Source organism: Erythrolamprus reginae, chromosome Z (genome assembly GCF_031021105.1).
Source record: "Erythrolamprus reginae isolate rEryReg1 chromosome Z, rEryReg1.hap1, whole genome shotgun sequence".
Classification (NCBI taxonomy): Eukaryota; Metazoa; Chordata; class Lepidosauria; order Squamata; family Dipsadidae; genus Erythrolamprus; species Erythrolamprus reginae.
In genome coordinates, this window is record NC_091963.1 from 80298226 (window position 1) to 80318247 (window position 20022).

The 20022-nt window shown below is 44.3% G+C and overlaps 1 protein-coding gene and 1 non-coding gene across 13 annotated transcripts in view; both read left to right on the plus strand.

Annotated features, from left to right (window-relative positions):
- The window catches only part of CTNNB1 (catenin beta 1), a 169956-nt gene extending 154923 nt beyond the window's left edge, over positions 1-15033 (plus strand). For all 12 annotated transcript variants that reach the window (XM_070727375.1, XM_070727373.1, XM_070727376.1 and 9 more), the window contains 6 exons: positions 9828-9947; positions 11689-11839; positions 11916-12037; positions 12897-12957; positions 13873-14094; positions 14297-15033. In XM_070727375.1, the coding sequence (XP_070583476.1) occupies positions 9828-9947; positions 11689-11839; positions 11916-12037; positions 12897-12957; positions 13873-14081 (663 nt within the window). In that variant the 3' untranslated portion in view covers positions 14082-14094; positions 14297-15033. The remainder of the gene's footprint in view (positions 1-9827; positions 9948-11688; positions 11840-11915; positions 12038-12896; positions 12958-13872; positions 14095-14296) is intronic.
- TRNAN-GUU (transfer RNA asparagine (anticodon GUU)) lies at positions 2722-2795 on the plus strand. Its single transcript has one exon. It is a non-coding gene; the product is annotated as a tRNA-Asn (tRNA).
- Positions 15034-20022: the final 4989 nt, after the last annotated feature.

Sequence of the window (20022 nt, forward strand, 5' to 3'; positions counted from 1 at the left end):
TATGTATGATTTAGATGAATGAATTGTATGGAAGGGCCAGCCTGTCTGGCGCTCTGGAGGCAGGAGGAGTGGGGGAGCCAATCTCTGGGGTGGCTGAGGAGAGGAAGATATGGCAGGAGCCTTGGCGTAGGCTGCTCTCAGGGCACAAGAACTCTCTGCTTGAAAAGCGATCCCTTGTTCCGACCCCATGAGCTCAACCCGGGGTACTGGTGATAGGCGAAATCCAGACCCCGGGCTCAGGCTGTTGTTACTTAATGCCAGATCAGTTGTAAACAAAGCTCACCTCATCCAGGATTCCGGCAGGAGGAGACTGACCTGGTGTGACTGAGACCTGGCTGGGCCCAGAGGGAGGAGTTCCTCTCCACAACCCCAGGGAAGTGGGAGGAAAGGCTATTATAACCAGGAAGAACTTCAGCCTATGCAGGTTCTCTGCTCCAGAGATAGCAGGTTGTGATTCCTTCTTTGTGAAGTTGGAACTAGGGGTTCAGGGAGGCTTATTGTTCACGTATCTGCCTCCAAGCTGCGTGTCAACAGCCCTGCCTGCGCTACTCGAGGAGGTAGCCAGGCTGGTGAAGTTCCCCAGACTTATAGTCTTGGGGGACTTCAATATACTGTCGCTCAGCAAATCCTCTGGGTTGGTGTGGGAGTCCATGGCTTCCATGACAACCATGGACCTAACTCAGATAATTCAGGATCTGACTCACGAGGGGGGGGGGGTAAATTCCCAATATTGTTATCCTCTCGGAGCAATTGAGCAATGATCTGAATTTAAGGGGCTTAGACATTTTGCCCTTCTCATAGTTGGATCGTTTTCTGCTACAGTTTGATTTTAAGGCTCCAATCCTCCCCCACAGGGAGGTGGTACCAACTAGGTGGTTCTGCCTCAGGCACCTGATGGTGCCAGAGGGCTTTCAGAGGGCGCTCAGGGTTTTACTGGATTTGCTTATACATAGTTTGGCAGAATTGGTTGTAGCAACCTGGAATACAGCTGTGGCAGGGGCTCTAGACTGGTTTGCGCCTTTGCAACCTCTCCATGACACTAGACCCAAGAGGTCTCCTCCTTGGTATATCAAGGAACTGCAGCATGAAACACCAGAGGAGATGTCTAGAGAAGCATTGGAGGAAAAGTAAATCTGAATCTGACCGAACATTTGTAGGTTCTTATGTTAAGATCTATCAGGTGGCGCTCAAACTGGTGAAGTGTGTGTACCATATTACCCTGATTACATTTGCAGAATCCTGCCAAGCTGTCCTGTTTAGGGTGACTCGCTCGGCCCTTAATCGGGAGGAGTTGATGAACCCTTGCAGGTAGTGCTGAGCAATTTAATGAGTTTTTCACAGATAAAATCGCTGCGATCCAGACAGACCTTGTCTCTGACTGAAAAGCAGTGTTGGCTGACAATGACTCAGCTGAGGTGACAGGCACATCTTGTGTGTGAGGAGTTTGACCTAGTGACACCTGATGAAATGGACAAGACCATGGGAGCTGTGAGCTCCACCACCTGTTCATTGGACCCATGTCCCTCCTGGCTGGTCATTATTGTCAATGCTTTTCTGAGGGAGGGATCCGTTCTGGCTCCCTGCAAGGAAGCAGTTGTGCGCTCCCTCCTCAAGAAGCCTTGCCTGGACCCAGCTGTTTTAAATAACTATCGCCCTGGCTCCAACCCTCCCTTTATAAGGAAGGTTGTTGCAAAGGTGCTATCACTCCAGTTTCAATGGTCCTTGGATGAAGCTGATTATCTGGGCCCATGGCAGTCTGGGTTCAGGCCTGGGTACAGCACTGAAAATGCTTTGGTCGCGTTGACGGATGATTTCTGTTGGGTCCAGGATAGTGGTCACATCTCTATCCTGATGGCTTTCAATACCATTGACCCTGGTATCCTTCTGCAGCAGCTGGAGGGGCTGGGAGTGTGGGGCACTGTTTATGGTGGTTCATCTCGTACCTCTCCAGTCGGTCACAGTTGGTGTTGGCAGGTGACCAGAGGTTGACTCTTAGGTCCCTCCCTTGTGTAGTTCCTCAGTGGTCAGTTCTCTCACCCCTGCTATTTAATATCTACATGAAACCTCTGGATGAAATCATCCAATGGCACAGGGTGAGTTGCCATCAGTATGCTAATGATACTTGGCTATACCTCTCCACCCTGTGTCAACTCATTGAAGCAGTGGAAGTAATGTGCCAGTGTCTGGAGGCTGTGAGGGTTTGGATAGGCGTTAATAGGCTCTGACTCAACCCTGACAATATAGAGAGACTATGGGTTTTGCCTCCCAAGGACAATCCCACCTACCTGTCCATTATCTGGGGGGAGCATCTGTCCCCCTCAGAGAAGGTCTACAAGTTGGGCATCTTCCTTGATCCACAGCTTGAACTTAGAACACCATATTTCAGTTCTGGTGAGGGGGACATTTGCCCAGGTCTGCCTGGTGCGTCAATTGCAGCCCTACCTGGACCGGGAGTCTCTTCTCACAGTCACTCATGCCCTTATCATCTCGAGGTTCGACTATTGTAATGCTCTCTACATGCGGCTATCTTTGAGGAGCATTCAGAAAATACAGATTTGTAGAATGCATCTGTGCGAGCAGTCATGGGCCTTCCTAGGTACACCCATGTCTTCAGCCCTCCGCAAGCTGCATTGGCTGCCGGTTAGTTTGCGAACGCAATTCAAAATGTTGGTTAAGACCTATAAAGCCCTATATGGCATCGGACCAGATTACTTTAAGGAAGTCTCTGTGGCGCAATCGGTTAGCGCGTTCGGCTGTTAACCGAAAGGTTGGTGGTTCGAGCCCACCCAGGGACGCGAGTCACTTTTGGTTCCTATTATTACCCAGTTGTCTTAATCCAGTAACCTCTTCCAAAAAGAGAGAGAGAGAGAATTCAAGAGGAAAATGTAAAGTGTAAATTCTTTGTTGTCGGTAGCCAAATCTACCAGCTCCTGCTTGTTACACTGGAAGTGCATTTTAGTGACAATTCTTATAGTAATTTTATTCAAAATTACTAATGTACACTGAAACACTGAAAAGAAAAGAAAAGAGGCACAGGAAGGGGGGGGAATGAAAAAATGGAAAATAAAGACAAAATAAGAATGTAATAAAGAAAAAGAAAAATATATAAAGAAGTTACTTCATAAAGAACAACACAGAGAGAGAGAGAGAAGATACACCAACCATGCACACAGAAGTCACTCCCCGAACAAGCATAGATGAAGACGGAACTGAATCCATGGTGTGCTGCAGTTTGTGCTCCATGTACTCACTCCTCCCCTCAAACCTCCAAAACTTTACCTGCAACAAATGCAAACTCATCCAGCTACTTGAGGAAAAAAATCGAAAACCTAGAGAAAAACCTAACAACCCTGAAGCACCAACATCACAATGAGAAAATCCATCAGACTCCCAACAAAACCAACACCCCAGAGGAGCTAAGCCGAATCCACGCCCCAGAAACAGTAAATAGCTGGACACACATCACCCTAAGATGAAAAAACAAGCCTCCACCAACTCCAACCCTCCTCCTCCCAACCCCACTGCCTACAAGCAACAAATATTCAGTACTCTCGGAACAAGAAAACCTGCAAACATCTGACAAAGAACCACCAAGAACCAAGCACAGCACAACTCCACCAAAAGCCTCAACAACAGAAGCTAACCTCCCTCACCCCAAGCCAGCCAAAAAGAAAAGGAGAGTACTGGTAATTGGAGACTCAATCCTCAGGGGAACTGAGCCTCCCATCTGCAGACCAGACAACCAATCTAGAGAGGTGTGCTGCCTCCCTGGAGCTAAAATCTCTGACATAACTGAAAACCTCACCAAAATACTCAAACCCACGGACTACTACCCACTATTGGTGATTCATGCGGGAACCAACGACACAGGGAAAGACATGATCCAAATTATGAAAGACTATGACCACTTGGGCAACACAATCAGAAAAACAGGTGCTCAGGTTGTTTTTTCTTCCATCCTCCCCACTAGAGGCCGACACCCCGCCAGAGAACGCAAAATCCCGCAGATAAATCACTGGCTTAAAGGATGGTGTCGCCATAAGAACTTCGGCTTCCTCGACCATGGCCTGCACTATCTCCAAGAAGGGCTTCTAGCAAGCAACGGGCTACACCTCACTAGAGCGGGGAAGAACCTCCTAGGCAACCGACTAGCCCAACTCATCAGGAGGGCTTTAAACTAGCTCTGAGAGGGGAGGGTGACCAAACTATACGACAAAACACTGAACAAAACAAGGAAGGGGAACGGGACAAGCCTACAAACAAACCTGAGAATAAAAAATTTCTACCTGCAAACAAACACAAACATCTAAAATGCCTGTACACGAACGCACAAAGCTTGGGAAACAAACAGGATGAACTGGAATTATTAATACACGAGGGCCAATACGATCTAATTGGAATCACAGAAACCTGGTGGGACGAAACACACGCCTGGAACACACAGATAATAGGTTACAACCTCTTTAAGAAGAACAGGTCAAACAAGAAAGGAGGAGGTGTTGCACTATACATCAAAGACCACTACACTGCCACAGAACTACATCCAACCAAAGATGATAACCCCCTAGAAATCATATGGGTCAACATAAAAGAAAAAAAGAGCAACAACACAATTGGAGTATACTACAGACCACCCAATCAAACAGACACAATGGACGACCTCTTCACATGCCAACTAACAGACATATGCAACAAACACAGCACGACAATAATGGGGGACTTCAACTACCCAGACATCAACTGGAAAACTAACTCAGCACCAAGCGGAAAGTCTGCCAAATTTCTTTCCAGTCTAGCTGACAACTTTCTAACCCAAAAAGTTGAAACAGGAACCAGAGGGAATGCTATATTAGACCTAATACTAACAAACAGGGAAGAAACAATAGAGGGAACAGAAGAAGAAGGGAAACTGGGAGAGAGCGACCACGTCATCCTCAAATTCAACATAGTGCAATCACTAGCTACTATACCCAACACCACTACAGTCCCAGACTTCAGAAAAGCGGACTTTAACAAGCTCAGAGCGAACCTTGAACAATGCCCCTGGAACGAACTCTTAGAAGGAAAAACCACTCAGGAAGCCTGGGTGATCCTAAAAAACAGCATCATAGACGCCCAAAACAACGCAATCCCCATGAAAAGGAAAAACAGGAAAACCAAAACTAAACCTGCATGGCTAAACAAAGCCCTTGCAGATGACATAAAAGGAAAAAAAGCTAAGTACAAACAATGGAAAGAAGGACTCATAACCAAAGCGGAATATCAGCAAACAGCCAGTTCCTGCAAACAAAAAATAAAAACAGCAAAGGCACAATATGAACAACACCTTGCAGCGGAAGTCAAAGACAACAAAAAAAGATTCTTCCAACACATCAACAATAAGAAAAAAATCAAAGAAACAATCGTCACACTAAAAAACGAAGAGGGTAGAGAAATCACAGACAGCAATGACCAAGCACAGCTACTCAACGCCTACTTTGCATCAGTGTTCACACAAAAGGGAACCTCCCTCCAACCAATCTGCAATTTAACTGCAACAAACTGCCCCAGAACCGAACTCAACATAGACAAAAGCACAGTGAGGGACTACCTGAGGGAACTCAACGAATACAAATCACCAGGGCCAGACGGACTTCACCCCAAAGTCCTAAAAGAATTGGCAGACACCATAGCGGAACCACTCCTCCTCGTCTACCAAATATCCTGGATCACTGGAGACCTACCGGAAGACTGGAAGCGAGCTGACGTAGTCCCCATCCACAAAAAATGCAAAAAGACCGACCCAGGTAACTACAGACCAATCAGTCTGACCTCTATACCTGGAAAAATACTGGAGAAAATAATCAAAAAACAACTTACCCACTTCCTAGAAACAAACAAGATCATATCCAATAGCCAGCACGGATTCATCAGAAACAAATCATGCCAAACCAATCTCATATCATTTTTCAACACCATAACCAAGTCAGTTGACCAACGCAACTCAGTGGACCTCATATACTTGGATTTCAGTAAGGCTTTCGATAAAGTCGACCACAATCTCCTAATCCACAAACTAGGAAAAAATGGAGTAGATTACTACACATGTAGATGGATAAACAGTTGGCTGATCAACCGCACCCAACGAGTTGTCCTCAACGGCACCAAATCCACATGGAAAAAAGTAGACAGTGGAGTACCACAGGGCTCTGTCCTGGGTCCTGTACTCTTTAACATCTTCATCAATGACCTGGACGAGGGAATAAAAGGGGAACTAATAAAATTTGCAGATGACACCAAGCTGGCGGGGGTAGCCAACACCCTTGAGGACAGGCTCAGAGTACAAGAAGACCTAGACAGACTATCACAGTGGGCCCATACCAACAAAATGAGGTTCAACACCGACAAATGCAGAGTCCTCCACCTCGGCAAAAAGAACCCTAGACATACATACAGCCTGGGAGATACCCCACTCAGCAGTAGTGACTGCGAAAGAGATCTTGGAGTCTTGGTGGACAATCAACTAAACATGAGTCAGCAATGTGCAGCAGCAGCCAAAAAAGCCAACTCAATCCTAAGCTGCATCAACAGAGGAATACGCTCCAAGACCAGGGAAGTACTAATACCACTCTACTATGCCCTGGTCAGACCCCACCTGGAGTACTGCATCCAATTTTGGTCACCTCACTACAAAAAAGACATCGAAACTCTGGAGAAGGTGCAAAAAAGAGCAACCAAAATGATTAGGGGACTCGAAACCAAGACTTACGAAGAGAGATTGAGAGAACTGGGCATGGACAGCCTAGAAAAAAGAAGGTCTAGAGGGGACATGATAGCAGTTTACAGATACTTGAGGGGTTGCCACGGTGAGGAGGGGGTCTCTTTATTCCCCAGGGCACCAGAGGGCCGGACGAGGAACAATGGTTGGAAGCTGACCAAGGAGAGATTCAACCTGGAAATAAGGAAGAACTTCCTGACGGTCAGAGCGATCAACCAATGGAACTGCCTGCCAGGGGAGGTGGTGAACTCCCCAACTCTGGACACCTTCAAGAGGAGATTGGACTTCCATTTGGCTGGGGTACTGTAGGGTTTCCTGCTCAGGCAGGGGGTTGGACTCGATGACCTAACGGTCCCTTTCAACTCTATTAATAAAATAAAAAATAAAATACTTACGGGACCGCCTTCTGTAACATGAGTCCCAGCGCCTGGTCCCGTCACCTAGACAATGTCGCCTGGCAGTGTCTAGGGGAAGAGCCTTCTCGGTGGGGGCCCTAGCTCTCTGGAATCAGTTTCCCCCAGAGATTCATACTGCCCCCACCCTCCTCGACTTCCACAAGAGCCTAAAGACCTACCTGTACTGACAGGCCTGGGGCTATTAGACATTAGCCCCCAACTGATGAAGGATTTGGGGGTTTAAATTAGTTAATTTTAAATTTGGACTTAGGATGTTTTCTATTGTTCTTTTATATGTTGTGAGCCGCCCTGAGTCTTCGGAGGAGGCGGCATATAAATCCAATTAATTAGCAAACAACAAACATCATCATGGCTTAAAAACCTAAAGGACTGATTTGGACAAAATTCAACAGCAATTTTTCACGCGGCTGATGACAAAAATAAGATTGCCAACATGATCGCCAATGTCTGATGACTGATATAGCACAAGAAGAGGAAGAATGAATTCCCTTTTCTCCCTTGTCTTCCTCCCAAATATGAAAAATAGGAATTGTGAACTATTATCCCTGCCCCTTGCTGTTGCAGTGTTAGATATGCAGTGTGGGCAATAGGTATTTAGTCAGACACCAATTGTTCAAGTTCTCCCACTTAAAAAGATGACAGAGGCCTGTAATTGACATCATAGGTACATCTCAACTATGAGAGACAATATGAGAAAATACATCCAGAAAATCACATAGCCTAATTTTTAACAAATTTATTTGCAAATTTTACTGGAAAATAAGTATTTGGTCACCTACAAACAAGCAAGATTTCTGGCTCTCACAGACCTGTAACTTCTTTAAGAGGCTCCTCTGTCCTCCACTCATTACCTGTAGTAATGGCACCTGTTTGAACTTGTTATCAGCATAAAAGACACCTGTCCAAACAGTCACACTCCATACTCCACTATGGTGAAGACCAAATTGATATCAATGGACACCAGAAACAAAATTGTAGCCTTGCTCCAGACTGGGAAGACTGAATCTGCAATAGGCAAGCAGCTTGGCATGAAGAAATCAACTGTGGGAGCAATAATTAGAAAATGGAAGACATACAAGACCCCTGATAATCTCCCTCGATCCTGGGCTCCATGCAAGATCTCATCCCATGGGGTCAAAATGATCACAAGAATGGTGAGCAAAAATCCCAGAACCACAGGGGGGAACCTAGTGAATAACCTGCAGAGAGCTGGGACCAATGTAACAAAGGCTATCATCAGTAACACACTATGTTGCCAGGGACTCAGATACTGCAGTGCCAGATGTGTCCCTCTGCTTAAGCCAGTACATGTCCAGGCCTGTCTAAAGTTTGCTAGAGAGCATTTGGATGACCCAGAAGAGGATTGGGAGAATGTCATATGGTCAGATGAAACCAAAGTAGAACTGTTTGGCAGAAACACAACTCGTCATGTTTGGAGGAGAAAGAATGCTGAGTTGCTTCCAAAGAACATCATACCTACTATGAAGCATGAGGGTGGCAACATCATGCTTTGGGGCTGTTTCTCTGAAAAGGGACCAGGAGGACTGATCCATGAAAGAATAAATGGGGCCATGTATCATGTGATTTTGAATGCAAACCACCTTCCATCAGCAAGGGCATTGAAGATGAAACATGGCTGGGTCTTTCGACCAAACAGTGTTGGCTGGCGGGACCTAGGGGAAGAACCTTCTCTGTGGGGGCCCTGGCCCTCTGGAATCAGTTCCCCCCGGAGATTCGCACTGCCCCCACTCTCCTTGCCTTCCGAAAGAGTTTAAAAACTCATCTTTGTCGCCAAGCCTGGGGTTATTAGATCTTCCCCCTCACCAATGAATCTTAGTATGATTTGTGGAATGAATTGTTAGTGAGAGTTTTTTTAAATTAGAATTTTTAAGGATTGTTTTTTATGTATATTAATTGGATTGTTTACTACTGTCTCTTTCATATACTGTGAGTGCCCCGAATCCTCAGAGAGGGACGACATACAATCCAATTAAACTTGAAACTTTCATCATGACAATGATCCCAAGTACACTGCCAGGGCAACGAAGGAGTGGCTTCGTAAGAAGCATTTCAAGGTCCTGCAGTGGCATAGCCAGTCTCCAGAGCTCAACCCTATAGAAAACTTTTGGAAGGAGTTGAAAGCCCATGTTGCCCATCGACAGCCCCAACACATCACTGCTCTTGAGGAGATCTGCATGAGGGAATGGGCCAACATACCAGCAACAGGGTGTGCCAACGTGAGGACTTACAGAAAATGTTTAACCTCTGTCATTGGCAACAAAAGATATATAACAAAGTATTAAGTTCATCAAAAATCAAACCATGTTATTTTCTGGATGTGTTTTCTCATGTTGTCTCTCATAATTGAGGTCTACCTATGATGCCAATTACAGGCCTCTCTCATCTTTTTAAGTGAGAGAACTTACACAATTAGTGTCTGACTAAATACGTTTCCCCCCATTCTATCCTTTGAAGCCCTTAGAAAGGCAAAAATGTGTGACTAACCAGAAAACCTATCTGATAATTAAATTGTATGACAGCAGGTGAGTAAATGAAAATATTTACCTGATGAGAAAGAAAAATAATATTGTGATGTTAATAATGATCAAACACTCTTGGCTTATGAATATTAAGACTATTCTGTTTTTGTACAGGAGGGTGTGCGTATGGAGGAAATAGTTGAGGGTTGCACTGGAGCTCTTCATATCCTAGCTAGAGATGTGCACAATCGGATTGTAATTAGGGGTCTAAACACCATTCCACTCTTTGTGCAGGTAGGTGAAAGTCTAATGATCTAATGAAAATACATTGCATATACTTTTTAAAAACTAATCTGAGGTCAGAGATGGCATATGTAGACTTTTATTACAGTCAAAGGCCATCAATGTAATATTAATAATAATTTAAAAAAAACAAAAACAGAACATCCAAGAACTGTTTCAAATTCTTAGAATCTAGACATTTTAGTATCTCTTTGATCATAGTAGCAGATTCTTGGGTGATAAATGTAGTCCTTGACTTACAACAGTTAATTATAATTATGGCCTGTTCATCTTTAAGCAGCCACTGAAGATAGGTAATGTCTGAGTGGCCAGGATACCTTGCAATTAGTGGTAAAATATGTTTTTTCCTAATTTCTGTATAAAAGGAGCATCTCAGGAGCATGTGTCCCTCAGTCTCCATCTCTCTTGAGCCACAAGGGCAAAATCTTTCAGTGGATGGTATTCTTTTGTACTTGCCGTACAAAACGGCGGATGGAAGCGCAAGGCATCGTATAAGAGCAAATGCCCTTCAGTGGCCTCCAGAGATTGGCAGTCAGTACTTTTCCTTGTAAAAGATCCCATGATCTTAGGTGACCCCTGTGAAAGGGTCATTCAACCCCAAGGGGTCCCAAACCCCTTTGGGTGTTGAGAACTACTGGCTTAAACTATGATATCTTGTAATTCTGGGAGCTGAAATCCACCCATCTAAAAACGGGGATTCTGGGAGTTGAAGTCCAGCCCTTTTATAGCCTGCTGGCTGGGGGATTCTGGGAGTTGGCCCACCCCTCTTAAAAAGGATATTGACTGGGGAATTCTGGGACTGGAATTCAAGCCCTCTTCAGTTGCTAAAGTTGCTAAAACCAAGAAATGTTGCCTTATAGAACGATTAGCAACGAGCTCTTGAGTTCAAATTGAAGACCTGGCTTTGCCAACTGACCTGGGTCTGTACCGCCTAGCTCAGGCCAATTAGAATGAATTTTTCTTTTATATTCTGGGTTTTTTTTACTTTGGGTTATTTTAAACTCTTCTGTGCCTCCCAGAGTCTTCAAGGTTTAGAAATTTAAATAATAATAAATTAAAGAATTGAGGAAAGGAAACATAGATGGTCCCTAAATTATGACCATAATTGAACCTGCAATTTTGGTCAGAAGTCATGATGATCATTAAATGGATCACCATGTAATCATGCCCAATTTTATCCGTTCAGCAGCAATTATTAAGGGAACCATTTGTTTTGAGAGTTTTTCCAGAAACTGGAAGTAAATTTATTTATTTATTCGATTTTTATGCCGCCCTTCTCCTTAAACTCAGGGCGGCTTACAACATGTTAGCAATAGCAATTTTTAACAGAGCCAGCCTATTGCCCCCACAATCCGGGTCCTGCTGATTTTCCTTAAAAATATTAATTGCAGTCACATGACTTTCAAGTCCTGCAAATAGCTGCAAATTCAGGCTGGTTGCTGAGCACTCAAATGCAGTTATGTGATGGAACAACAATTGGAACTTCAAATCTGGAGTTAGCTTCTGGGAGTCTATTATAATTTCAAGCAATCCATAAATGACCAGTTACAAGTCAGGACAATTTGTAGTGGATCATTTATTTGCTCCATTTGCAGCTATAGTCTAGTTGTAATATTCAGTATGAAGATTCCTACCACAACTTGGCTGATAATGCGCAGCCATCAAGTCCTAGTTATAAATAATCTGTTTTGTTTTTTTTAAACCCAAATTTATTTATTTTTCTTACTGCTAGTTGCTCTACTCCCCAATTGAGAACATCCAGAGAGTAGCTGCAGGTGTACTATGTGAATTGGCTCAAGATAAAGAAGCTGCTGAGGCAGTTGAAGCAGAAGGAGCTACAGCACCATTAACAGAACTACTACATTCTAGAAATGAGGGTGTGGGTAAGTGAAATAGATAGGGATTCACTTTGCTTTGATTTTAAGTTCCTCTGCTAACATTCTTTTTTTCCATGGACAGCAACATATGCAGCTGCGGTATTATTCAGAATGTCTGAAGATAAACCACAGGATTATAAGAAACGTCTGTCAGTGGAACTAACCAGTTCTCTTTTTAGGACTGAACCATTGGCTTGGAATGAGGTGGGTCAGAGTGCTAAATTTTCTCCATTTAACTTTCTTCCTATTCATGGAATATTCTTTGAATTTCATACTAAATTTCAAACTTTAATCAAATGTTATATGAAAATAGCAAACAAAGTCATCAGGATTTAGATCAGTGGTTCTCAATCTGGGTATCGGGATCCCTTTGGGGGTCAAACGACCATTTCACAGGAGTCGCCTAAGATTGTGTAAAAATACAAATTTCCCATGGTGTTAGGAACTAAAGCTTCTATTCTGGCGCCTTGCAACATATTTTTATAATCCAACCAATCAGGTGTTTACCAGGGGGGGTGGGTCCCTCTGACCTTCCTGCCAATCAGTTTAAAGCTCTGTTGTGAGAATTGGTGCTAGATTTATGGTTGGGGGTCAACACAATATGAGGAACTGTATTAAGGGGTTGTGGCATTAGAAAGGTTAAGAACCACTGATTTAGATAGAGTTCCTAATGGTTATTTTCATCTGTCTTTAGCTTATTTGCCAAATATTTCTTTATGTTCTATGTGGATTAATCTTTAGTGCAAAGTTAAATCACTGGAATACTTTTCCAAATGATATGCCTATAATTTTTTTAATGTAAGAAAGCAAAGTATCCAATATTAGACCTTAGCTGTGCATGACAAATATTTCAGGAACAATTTTACATGGAAAATGTAACGTAAAACATTTTTTAACCTAGGTATTTGACTTAATACTAAAACTAGCTACATAGAAAAGTAACTGGAACTGTCCTTTCTATGCCTACATAGAAATAACTTACTTTTTAAAATTGTGGATCTGTAAACAAGTTAATAAAACTAAGATACATTAAGTTCAGATGTCATTTTTCATATCTTCACAGAGTGCTGATTTGGGCCTTGACATTGGTGCTCAAGGAGAATCTCTTGGCTATCGCCAAGATGGTACGTATCAATTATGCAGCTGACTTGACTCAACCAAAACATTAAATATGAGCTGGCTGACCACATAGTGAATTTAGTTGTTTATATTCTGGTGGAACAATAATATATGCTGATTTATGATGGCAGTTCCAATTCCATTAAGTGGGGAAGCCAACAGGATGTCAACATGACTGCAACTTGCAACATCCTGCTGACTTCTCTATTAATTTTGCTTATCAGAAGTTGGTACTGGTACAAATGGCAATCACTTGACCATAGGATACTATGACCATCATAATTGTGTGACAATTGCAACTGTAAGCAGTAGCCATAATTTTCCTATCTTTGAACAGTGTTTGAATAAGTGGTCACTAAGTAATGAGCGTACAATGTATGTTGAAGCTTTAGTGAGTACTTCACCAAGAAGCGTGCATAAGTGTACCACTGCCTACCGTCCCTGTCCTATTGTCTTCTTTTGTTACTTTTTATCATTACTTATCTAATGTTTTATTTGTACCACTCTATAATTGTTTGACAAAATAAATAAATAAAAATAAAAAATAAATTAGCTGCTTCTATCCTAATATATGAAGAGTACAGATTTATTTATATCAGCAGCAGATTTTTGGACATGTAGATTGAACAAATTTGAAGAAGAAGCCGTACACTTAATCTGGTACCATATATAAAAATCTGTGTTTAAGTTTGTTAAGGTTTGTGTACTAGATTTACAGCAAAATGCAGATCAATGGCTAGGCTGAAATTAGCTTATATTTTTGATAGTATCGGGTAGCATGCTTATCTATATAAAACTGGTTTGGAAAATGACCAGTGTGGCTAGGTTATGAAAGATGCAATAGAAATTCTAGGTATCAGTCTGTGACTAACATATTGACTTTTCCCCTCCTTTCCCCTCTGCAACCTTAACTTTTTTAGATCCTAGCTATCGTTCTTTCCACTCTGGAGGATATGGTCAGGATACCTTGGGTATGGATTCAATGATGGAACATGAAATGGGTGGCCATCACCCTGGTGCTGACTACCCGGTTGATGGACTACCAGATCTAGGACAGGCCCAGGACCTTATGGATGGGCTCCCTCCAGGTGACAGTAATCAGTTGGCCTGGTTCGATACTGATCTGTAAATCATTCTTTTAGGTAAGAAGCTGTATCTACAAGCTGAGAAGTTGGCTGGGAGGGAGGAATTGCTTTGGATTGGTTCACATTGATCAGAAATAAGAATATCAAATTTGAGATGTTAACATGATTAACATAAATATATTATGCTGCAAGTTTGATGCAATTCTTAACATGAGTATTCATAATAATTGTTCTAACTTTTGTTTTGTTTTTTACACAGCTTTGTTTTCTGAGCTTGCATTGTGATTGGCCTGTAGAGTTGCTGAGAGTGCTCATGGGGTGGGCTGGTATCTCAGAAAGTGCCTGACACACTAACCAAGCTGAGTTTCCTATGGGAAAACTGAAGTAAACTTTTTGTTCTGGTCCTTTTGGTCGAGCAGTAACCTATGGATTTGAGGAGTGGCTCATGAAATAGAAGAATGCATAAGAATGAATCACAAAATGAAATTTATCAAACTCTAGCCTTGCTTGTTTAAAACTTTTTTTAATTTTTAAATAACTGTTATGGTACTTAACTTGCTTGCTTCAGAGTAGTTTTCTCTTTTGCAGTAATTGTAGGGGTTTAAGTCTCTGTGTTTAAATTATAGTGAACATGCTACAGCAATTTCTGATTTTTAACGATTGAGTAATGATGTAGAACACTAATTCATAATCACTCTTAATTGTATTCAGAAAAGTGTAACATTGTGTAGCCCTTTTGTATAAAAACAGTTAGACAAATAGAAGTGGCCCAATTAGTTTCCTTTTTAATATGCTTAAAATAAGCAAGTGGATCTATTTCCTGTTTTTGATCAAAAAAAATATCTGGAAATACTGGATTGAGGCCAGTAAAAATTCTTGTATGGAACCTTGTATTGGACAGTTTACCAGTTGCCTTTTATCCAATATTGTAGCCTGCTGTGATACAGATGCTTCATGAAAACAGATGATTCATAATTAAAGTAAACTTTTAATTCATTTTGTCGTGTGAAAAAGTTCTTTCAGTCATGTGCACTGCGATCCGATGAAATACAAATTCATATATTTTTGTCCTAATGATACTATAACAGTTCTTCATTGTTACAATTTTATGTATCAAATAAAATAAGTGGAGGGATTGTAGCCTTCTATTTATTTGATGCTTCCGCCTCCTTGAAATACCATATTTTCGGTGTATAAGACGCACCTGTTTGCCTCAAAAAAGTGGGTGCGTCTTATATATCGAATGTTACATGGGGGGGAGTTGGGTGGTGGCGGCAACGGTGACAATGGCTGGAATTAGAGAGATGATTCTGCCTAAGAGCTGTCGCTGCCATGCCTTCTCGCAGCAGTCAGCAGAAGCTTTCTCATAGTTCCGTTGTGGCAGCTTTTCACTTGGGTTGGCGGTGGGGGCTGGCTTTCATTGCAGCCACTAAAACATTGGAAAGCTACTGCTGCCACCACCTGCGCTATTGGCAACTTCTGCTTCTCCAGCATGCAAGCTTCAGCCTCCGTTCCCCTCCACCCGGTGGCTCCCTCTCTCACCATGTGGCTGGCTGGCAAAAAGAATGCTCATGTCCATCAGCCTCAGCCGGCTGCTGCACCTCTCCACTCCCACTGCTGCTCCCACACCTCAAATTGTTGCCTGGCCCTTTTGCCGATACTCCTAAGAAATGCCGAAGAAGTGGCTTCTATCTCTTGGGGTGGATGGGTGGAGGAAGGAAGGAAAGAGGGATGGCTGACTCAGTGGAGTGGGGGAGAGAGAGGAGCAAAGGCTTCCTCAGCTGGCTTTGGAGCTTACCAGCGTTTTGTTTTGCTAACGAAGCCCAGCGGCTGCAGCTGCAAATTTAGTTTCCTCATTGCCTCGCCCCTCTCTCTGTTGCAAATATTCCATCTGTTTGGGGAGGGGTGCATTCTAGAATGCTTGGGGCGTGCTGTTTGCCTGGAAGGAGGTGCGAGGCAGCCACCCCTGGGGGGGGCACCCGAGCTTCTCTCCCTCCCTCCCCAAATATTACACAACAAAATTGTGTCTGCCTACTTTTGCAAGTAGATGTACCAGCTTTTGGGGTGTTTTTTTTCTGCCATGAGGACCACACACATCCACACGTTCTTTTTTGTTGTATGTTTTGACAGTGAACCTTACGATGAATTAAGAGTTAAAAAGCAAATTGGAAAAGGTGATTATGTAAGGGAGAGGAAAAGAGAGAAAAGGTAGGGGGGATGGAATCCAAAACAGTTGGTCCCTGGAATTTCGCAAAATTCTGAGCTCTTTTTAAACATCTATAACATTTTTTCTTGGAAGATTCCGTGTTATCTGGAGGTTGGGGAAGAGGAATTTGAAGCTCCCTTTCTCCATAAACAGATGAGATGCAAGAGTTGGTACGAAGCGATACAAGGGGAATACAAAAGAGATGGGGGTGGGATAGTAGCAGACATGTATACAACCATCCTGCAAGGAGGAGGGAAGGAAGTCATTTTCACAAACTTTCTCTTCAAAATAAAAGGAATATCTGGTGGAGCAAGAGAATGAAAAAGATTCCTCCTGTTTGGTGTTTTTTTAAAAAAAAAATAAGGACACTCAACCTTCCTTTCCCTTACTCTTCTGTTTACCCTTCAACTTTCTTTAACTTTCTCTCCCTCTTCCTTCTCCATCCTCTAACCACCCTCTATCTCCTCCTACCTTTCCACTTCCTCTCCTTTCTTTACCTTTCCCTGTGTTTTCCACTTTCTAAAAGAGAAGAATGGGAGATCCTAAGTTTTCTTTCACCACCCTCACCCTCCTTCCCTCCCACCATCCTTCTCTCTTTCTTTTGCTGCTGTAATTACACCCAAATGGTGAAAGTGAAAAACTAATCACTGACCTCTCCCACTCTTGCCTTTTTTCTTCTTCTTTCCTATTAACAGCTGTTTTCTCCAGCTGCAGAGACTGTCACCTGATATATGGATCCCCCCCCCCAAAAAAAAGACAACCAACCACCACATTGCCATTTTTAGATGACTTTTATAATGATCTCCTGGCTGGTGCATGGCTCAGGAGTTGCTTCTTTTTTCCATAGCTTTTCATTGCTGGCCTTTTATCTGGGTTTAATTTGATATTAGGGTGTATGGTTTTTGTTATTTTTTTGACAGCTTTTGGGTGTGTCTGGAAATCCCAATTGCCATTCTGAGCTTGTGGTTTTAATTGTGTCCAATTATTCCTCTGCTAGGTTCACATAGAGATACTGTGAGAGTTTTATGACAGAGAAGCTGCATTTGTTTCTTGCTTCTCTTCTGTTTTCTGAGAGAAAACAGCCCAGTTGGGGAGGGGAATGAAGTGGATACTCTATTGGCCTTTAGCTGGTTTTCCTTCCTAGATTATGGATAAGTGGGCCAAGCAATCTGGGAGGAGAAAAAAACCCCTAGTGGCAATCTAGGAATTTTATTATTCTCCAATGCACTTGCAAGGAGAGTCCAACATGGGGTAATTCTACAGTCTGATTGGTAGGGACTGAGTTTAATTTAAATATTAGCCAGGCACCGCCCCCTAGCCCTCCAGTCTAAAAAACTCAGTCGCAGTAATGGGACTGAGTTTTTCTCTCTTGTGTAAACTAAGGTTTAATTTGTAAGGTTTGAATAAATTAAGAAAGTTTTTGGAGTTTTACCTTGTGTTAATCATTTTTTCTCCTTTCTTTTGCAGGCACAGCAAGGGGTAGCTCCACTGTTGGCAGCATAGGGTTCCTACCCTCCGTGGGGCGAACCCTTTAAGCTGCGGCTCCTCGTCGTTTTTACCCACTCTCAGAGAAACTTATATGTGGGTTTTAAAGGAGCCCCCGGGTTGCCTACCTCCGCGGTAGCGCCCGGTGAGTGTGAATACGGCTGACGCTATGGGGGGCCTGCCCCCTGTGGCGGAGATGCTGGGATGGCGTCAGGAGCTCAAGCGCCCCCTTCTCTCCTCTGGCCTCAATGCAAAGGGGAAAGGAATCTTCGGCGATTGCCTCAGCTGAGGGAGTTCGCCGGCTAGGAGCGGCGGCCATTTTGGAGGGGACATCGGGCGGGAACGAGGAAGAGCTTCCCGCCCGTTTCCATAGCAACAAAGCGGCAGCCATTAAACTGAGCCGCAGGAGGCCGGCACTCGGCGTGGGCTTCAGCAGTTACTATGGCAACCGTGACGCAGCCTATTAAGGGCCTAGGAGTGACGTTAGGCTCAGAGGGCCGACGTTTAGCAAAATCTGCCTGGTGACACGCAACCGCAGCAGGTGCCAGGGAGAAAAGACCGTTGGTCATTGCTGCTTCTTCTGGCGTGCCTACCTGAGCGGTTTCACTGATTCTCTCAAGCAATCGTGAGTGTCAAAGAACAGTTCTAGTGATGGCAGAAACACCGGCCCATTCAGGGGAGGAGGCTATGGTCCTGAACAAGCCTGATACCCCCAAGGAGAAGAGCCAGAGGGCTAAGGCTTCTCAAGCTGCCTCGCTGAAGGAGGCAGAAAAACGTATCAGGGCCCTTGAGAAGAAATTGGAGGCGACTCAAAAACGCCTCCTTATCAACTTTGTCTTTTGGGCCCACTCCTCTGCCAGCCTCCCCCGTGATTACACCAGGGGTAGCAGGCTCGGCTTCAGAGAAGGACTGGTCTCCAGAGCGCCCTGCACAGCTGGCTCCTGGCCCGGCTCTTGAGGCTTACACATATACAAGACAGCCCTCCGGGTGGCCTGGAATCTATCCTCCACCTCAGGCCTCTGCTCATTCGACCTATGGCCAAGCGCAATCAGCCACTTTTACTCCAACTGCGGCGGGTCTGCGCAGCTCTCAAGATACCTGGCAGAGCATGCCTCAGGCCCTTCAGGAGTTAATCACTAGTGTGTACTCTCAGGGCCTTACAACTGGGGCACTCCAACATCAGCAGCCGGTGGGACCACCACCGTTGAGGCTCAGGGACCCATGGATAGCCCCAGCCACACATTCGTTGGCTGATTCTATGGAGGAGGAAGGATCCCCCAGGGACAATTTCAGTGACCATGACGATGACCTGTCTGGCGACGAGCAACAGCCGGAGCAGCCTTCATTCACTGGCCTGTTCAAGTCTTCCCTCTACAAGGTCTTGCTCAACAAGGCAAAATTGACTATTGATCAAGCGGGTGAGGGGAGACAAGCGGAGGCCTCAGTTACAGCCCCTTCCACGGGAGGCCTCTCAGTTCTTCCAAGGCCAGAGACTGTGTGTATCCCTTCTTCACAGATGTTCCTCGAGACTATCCAACGCCCTTGGGAGAACCCGGCAGCAGCTCAGGGTCCATCTGTCCTGGACCGTAAATTTTATTCTTTTGATCAGCAAATGGAGGACCTGCTGGCCTTCCCGTCAGTGGACAAGCCCATCACAAGTCTTGTCTCCAATGCGCTGGTCCCATCCGAATCCCAAGAGGGTCTGAAGGCCGAAGACAAAAGGGCTGAGAACATAGTCCAAAAGACTCACCAGATGGCGGCTTGGGCCATTTGGGCCGCCTCTGCAGCCTCGTTTTTTAACAGGGCCACCCTCCTCTGGATTCAGGAGATCCAGTCCAGAGTGAATCCGGAGGACGGACGACTCCGGCAAGATCTCAACAAACTTTTGGCGGCCACGGAATTTTCTGCTAACGCTACGCCAATGCTGCCAAGTTCACGGCTAGGGCCATGGCCTCGTCGGTGTCCTCTCGCCGTTTCATATGGCTCCACCACTGACAGGCGGACGTGATATCGAAGTGGTCCCTGGCCTCTTCCCCATTTACGGGTAAGAAACTCTTTTTGGAGAGGTCCTCGATGACATATTAATAGAGGACAAGGACAAAAGGAAAGTAATGCCGCGGTCAAATAAGAGACAAGATAGACGTTTTACACCTTATCAGAGACGCCAGCCCTTTCGGGCAGAGCCCGCCTCAACCTCTACCCAGTCGAGGCCGTATTTCCAGGGCTCTTTTAATCAGGCATTTTTCAGACCCGACAGGACCGCCAACCAGGACCGCAACAGATCCTACCAAGGC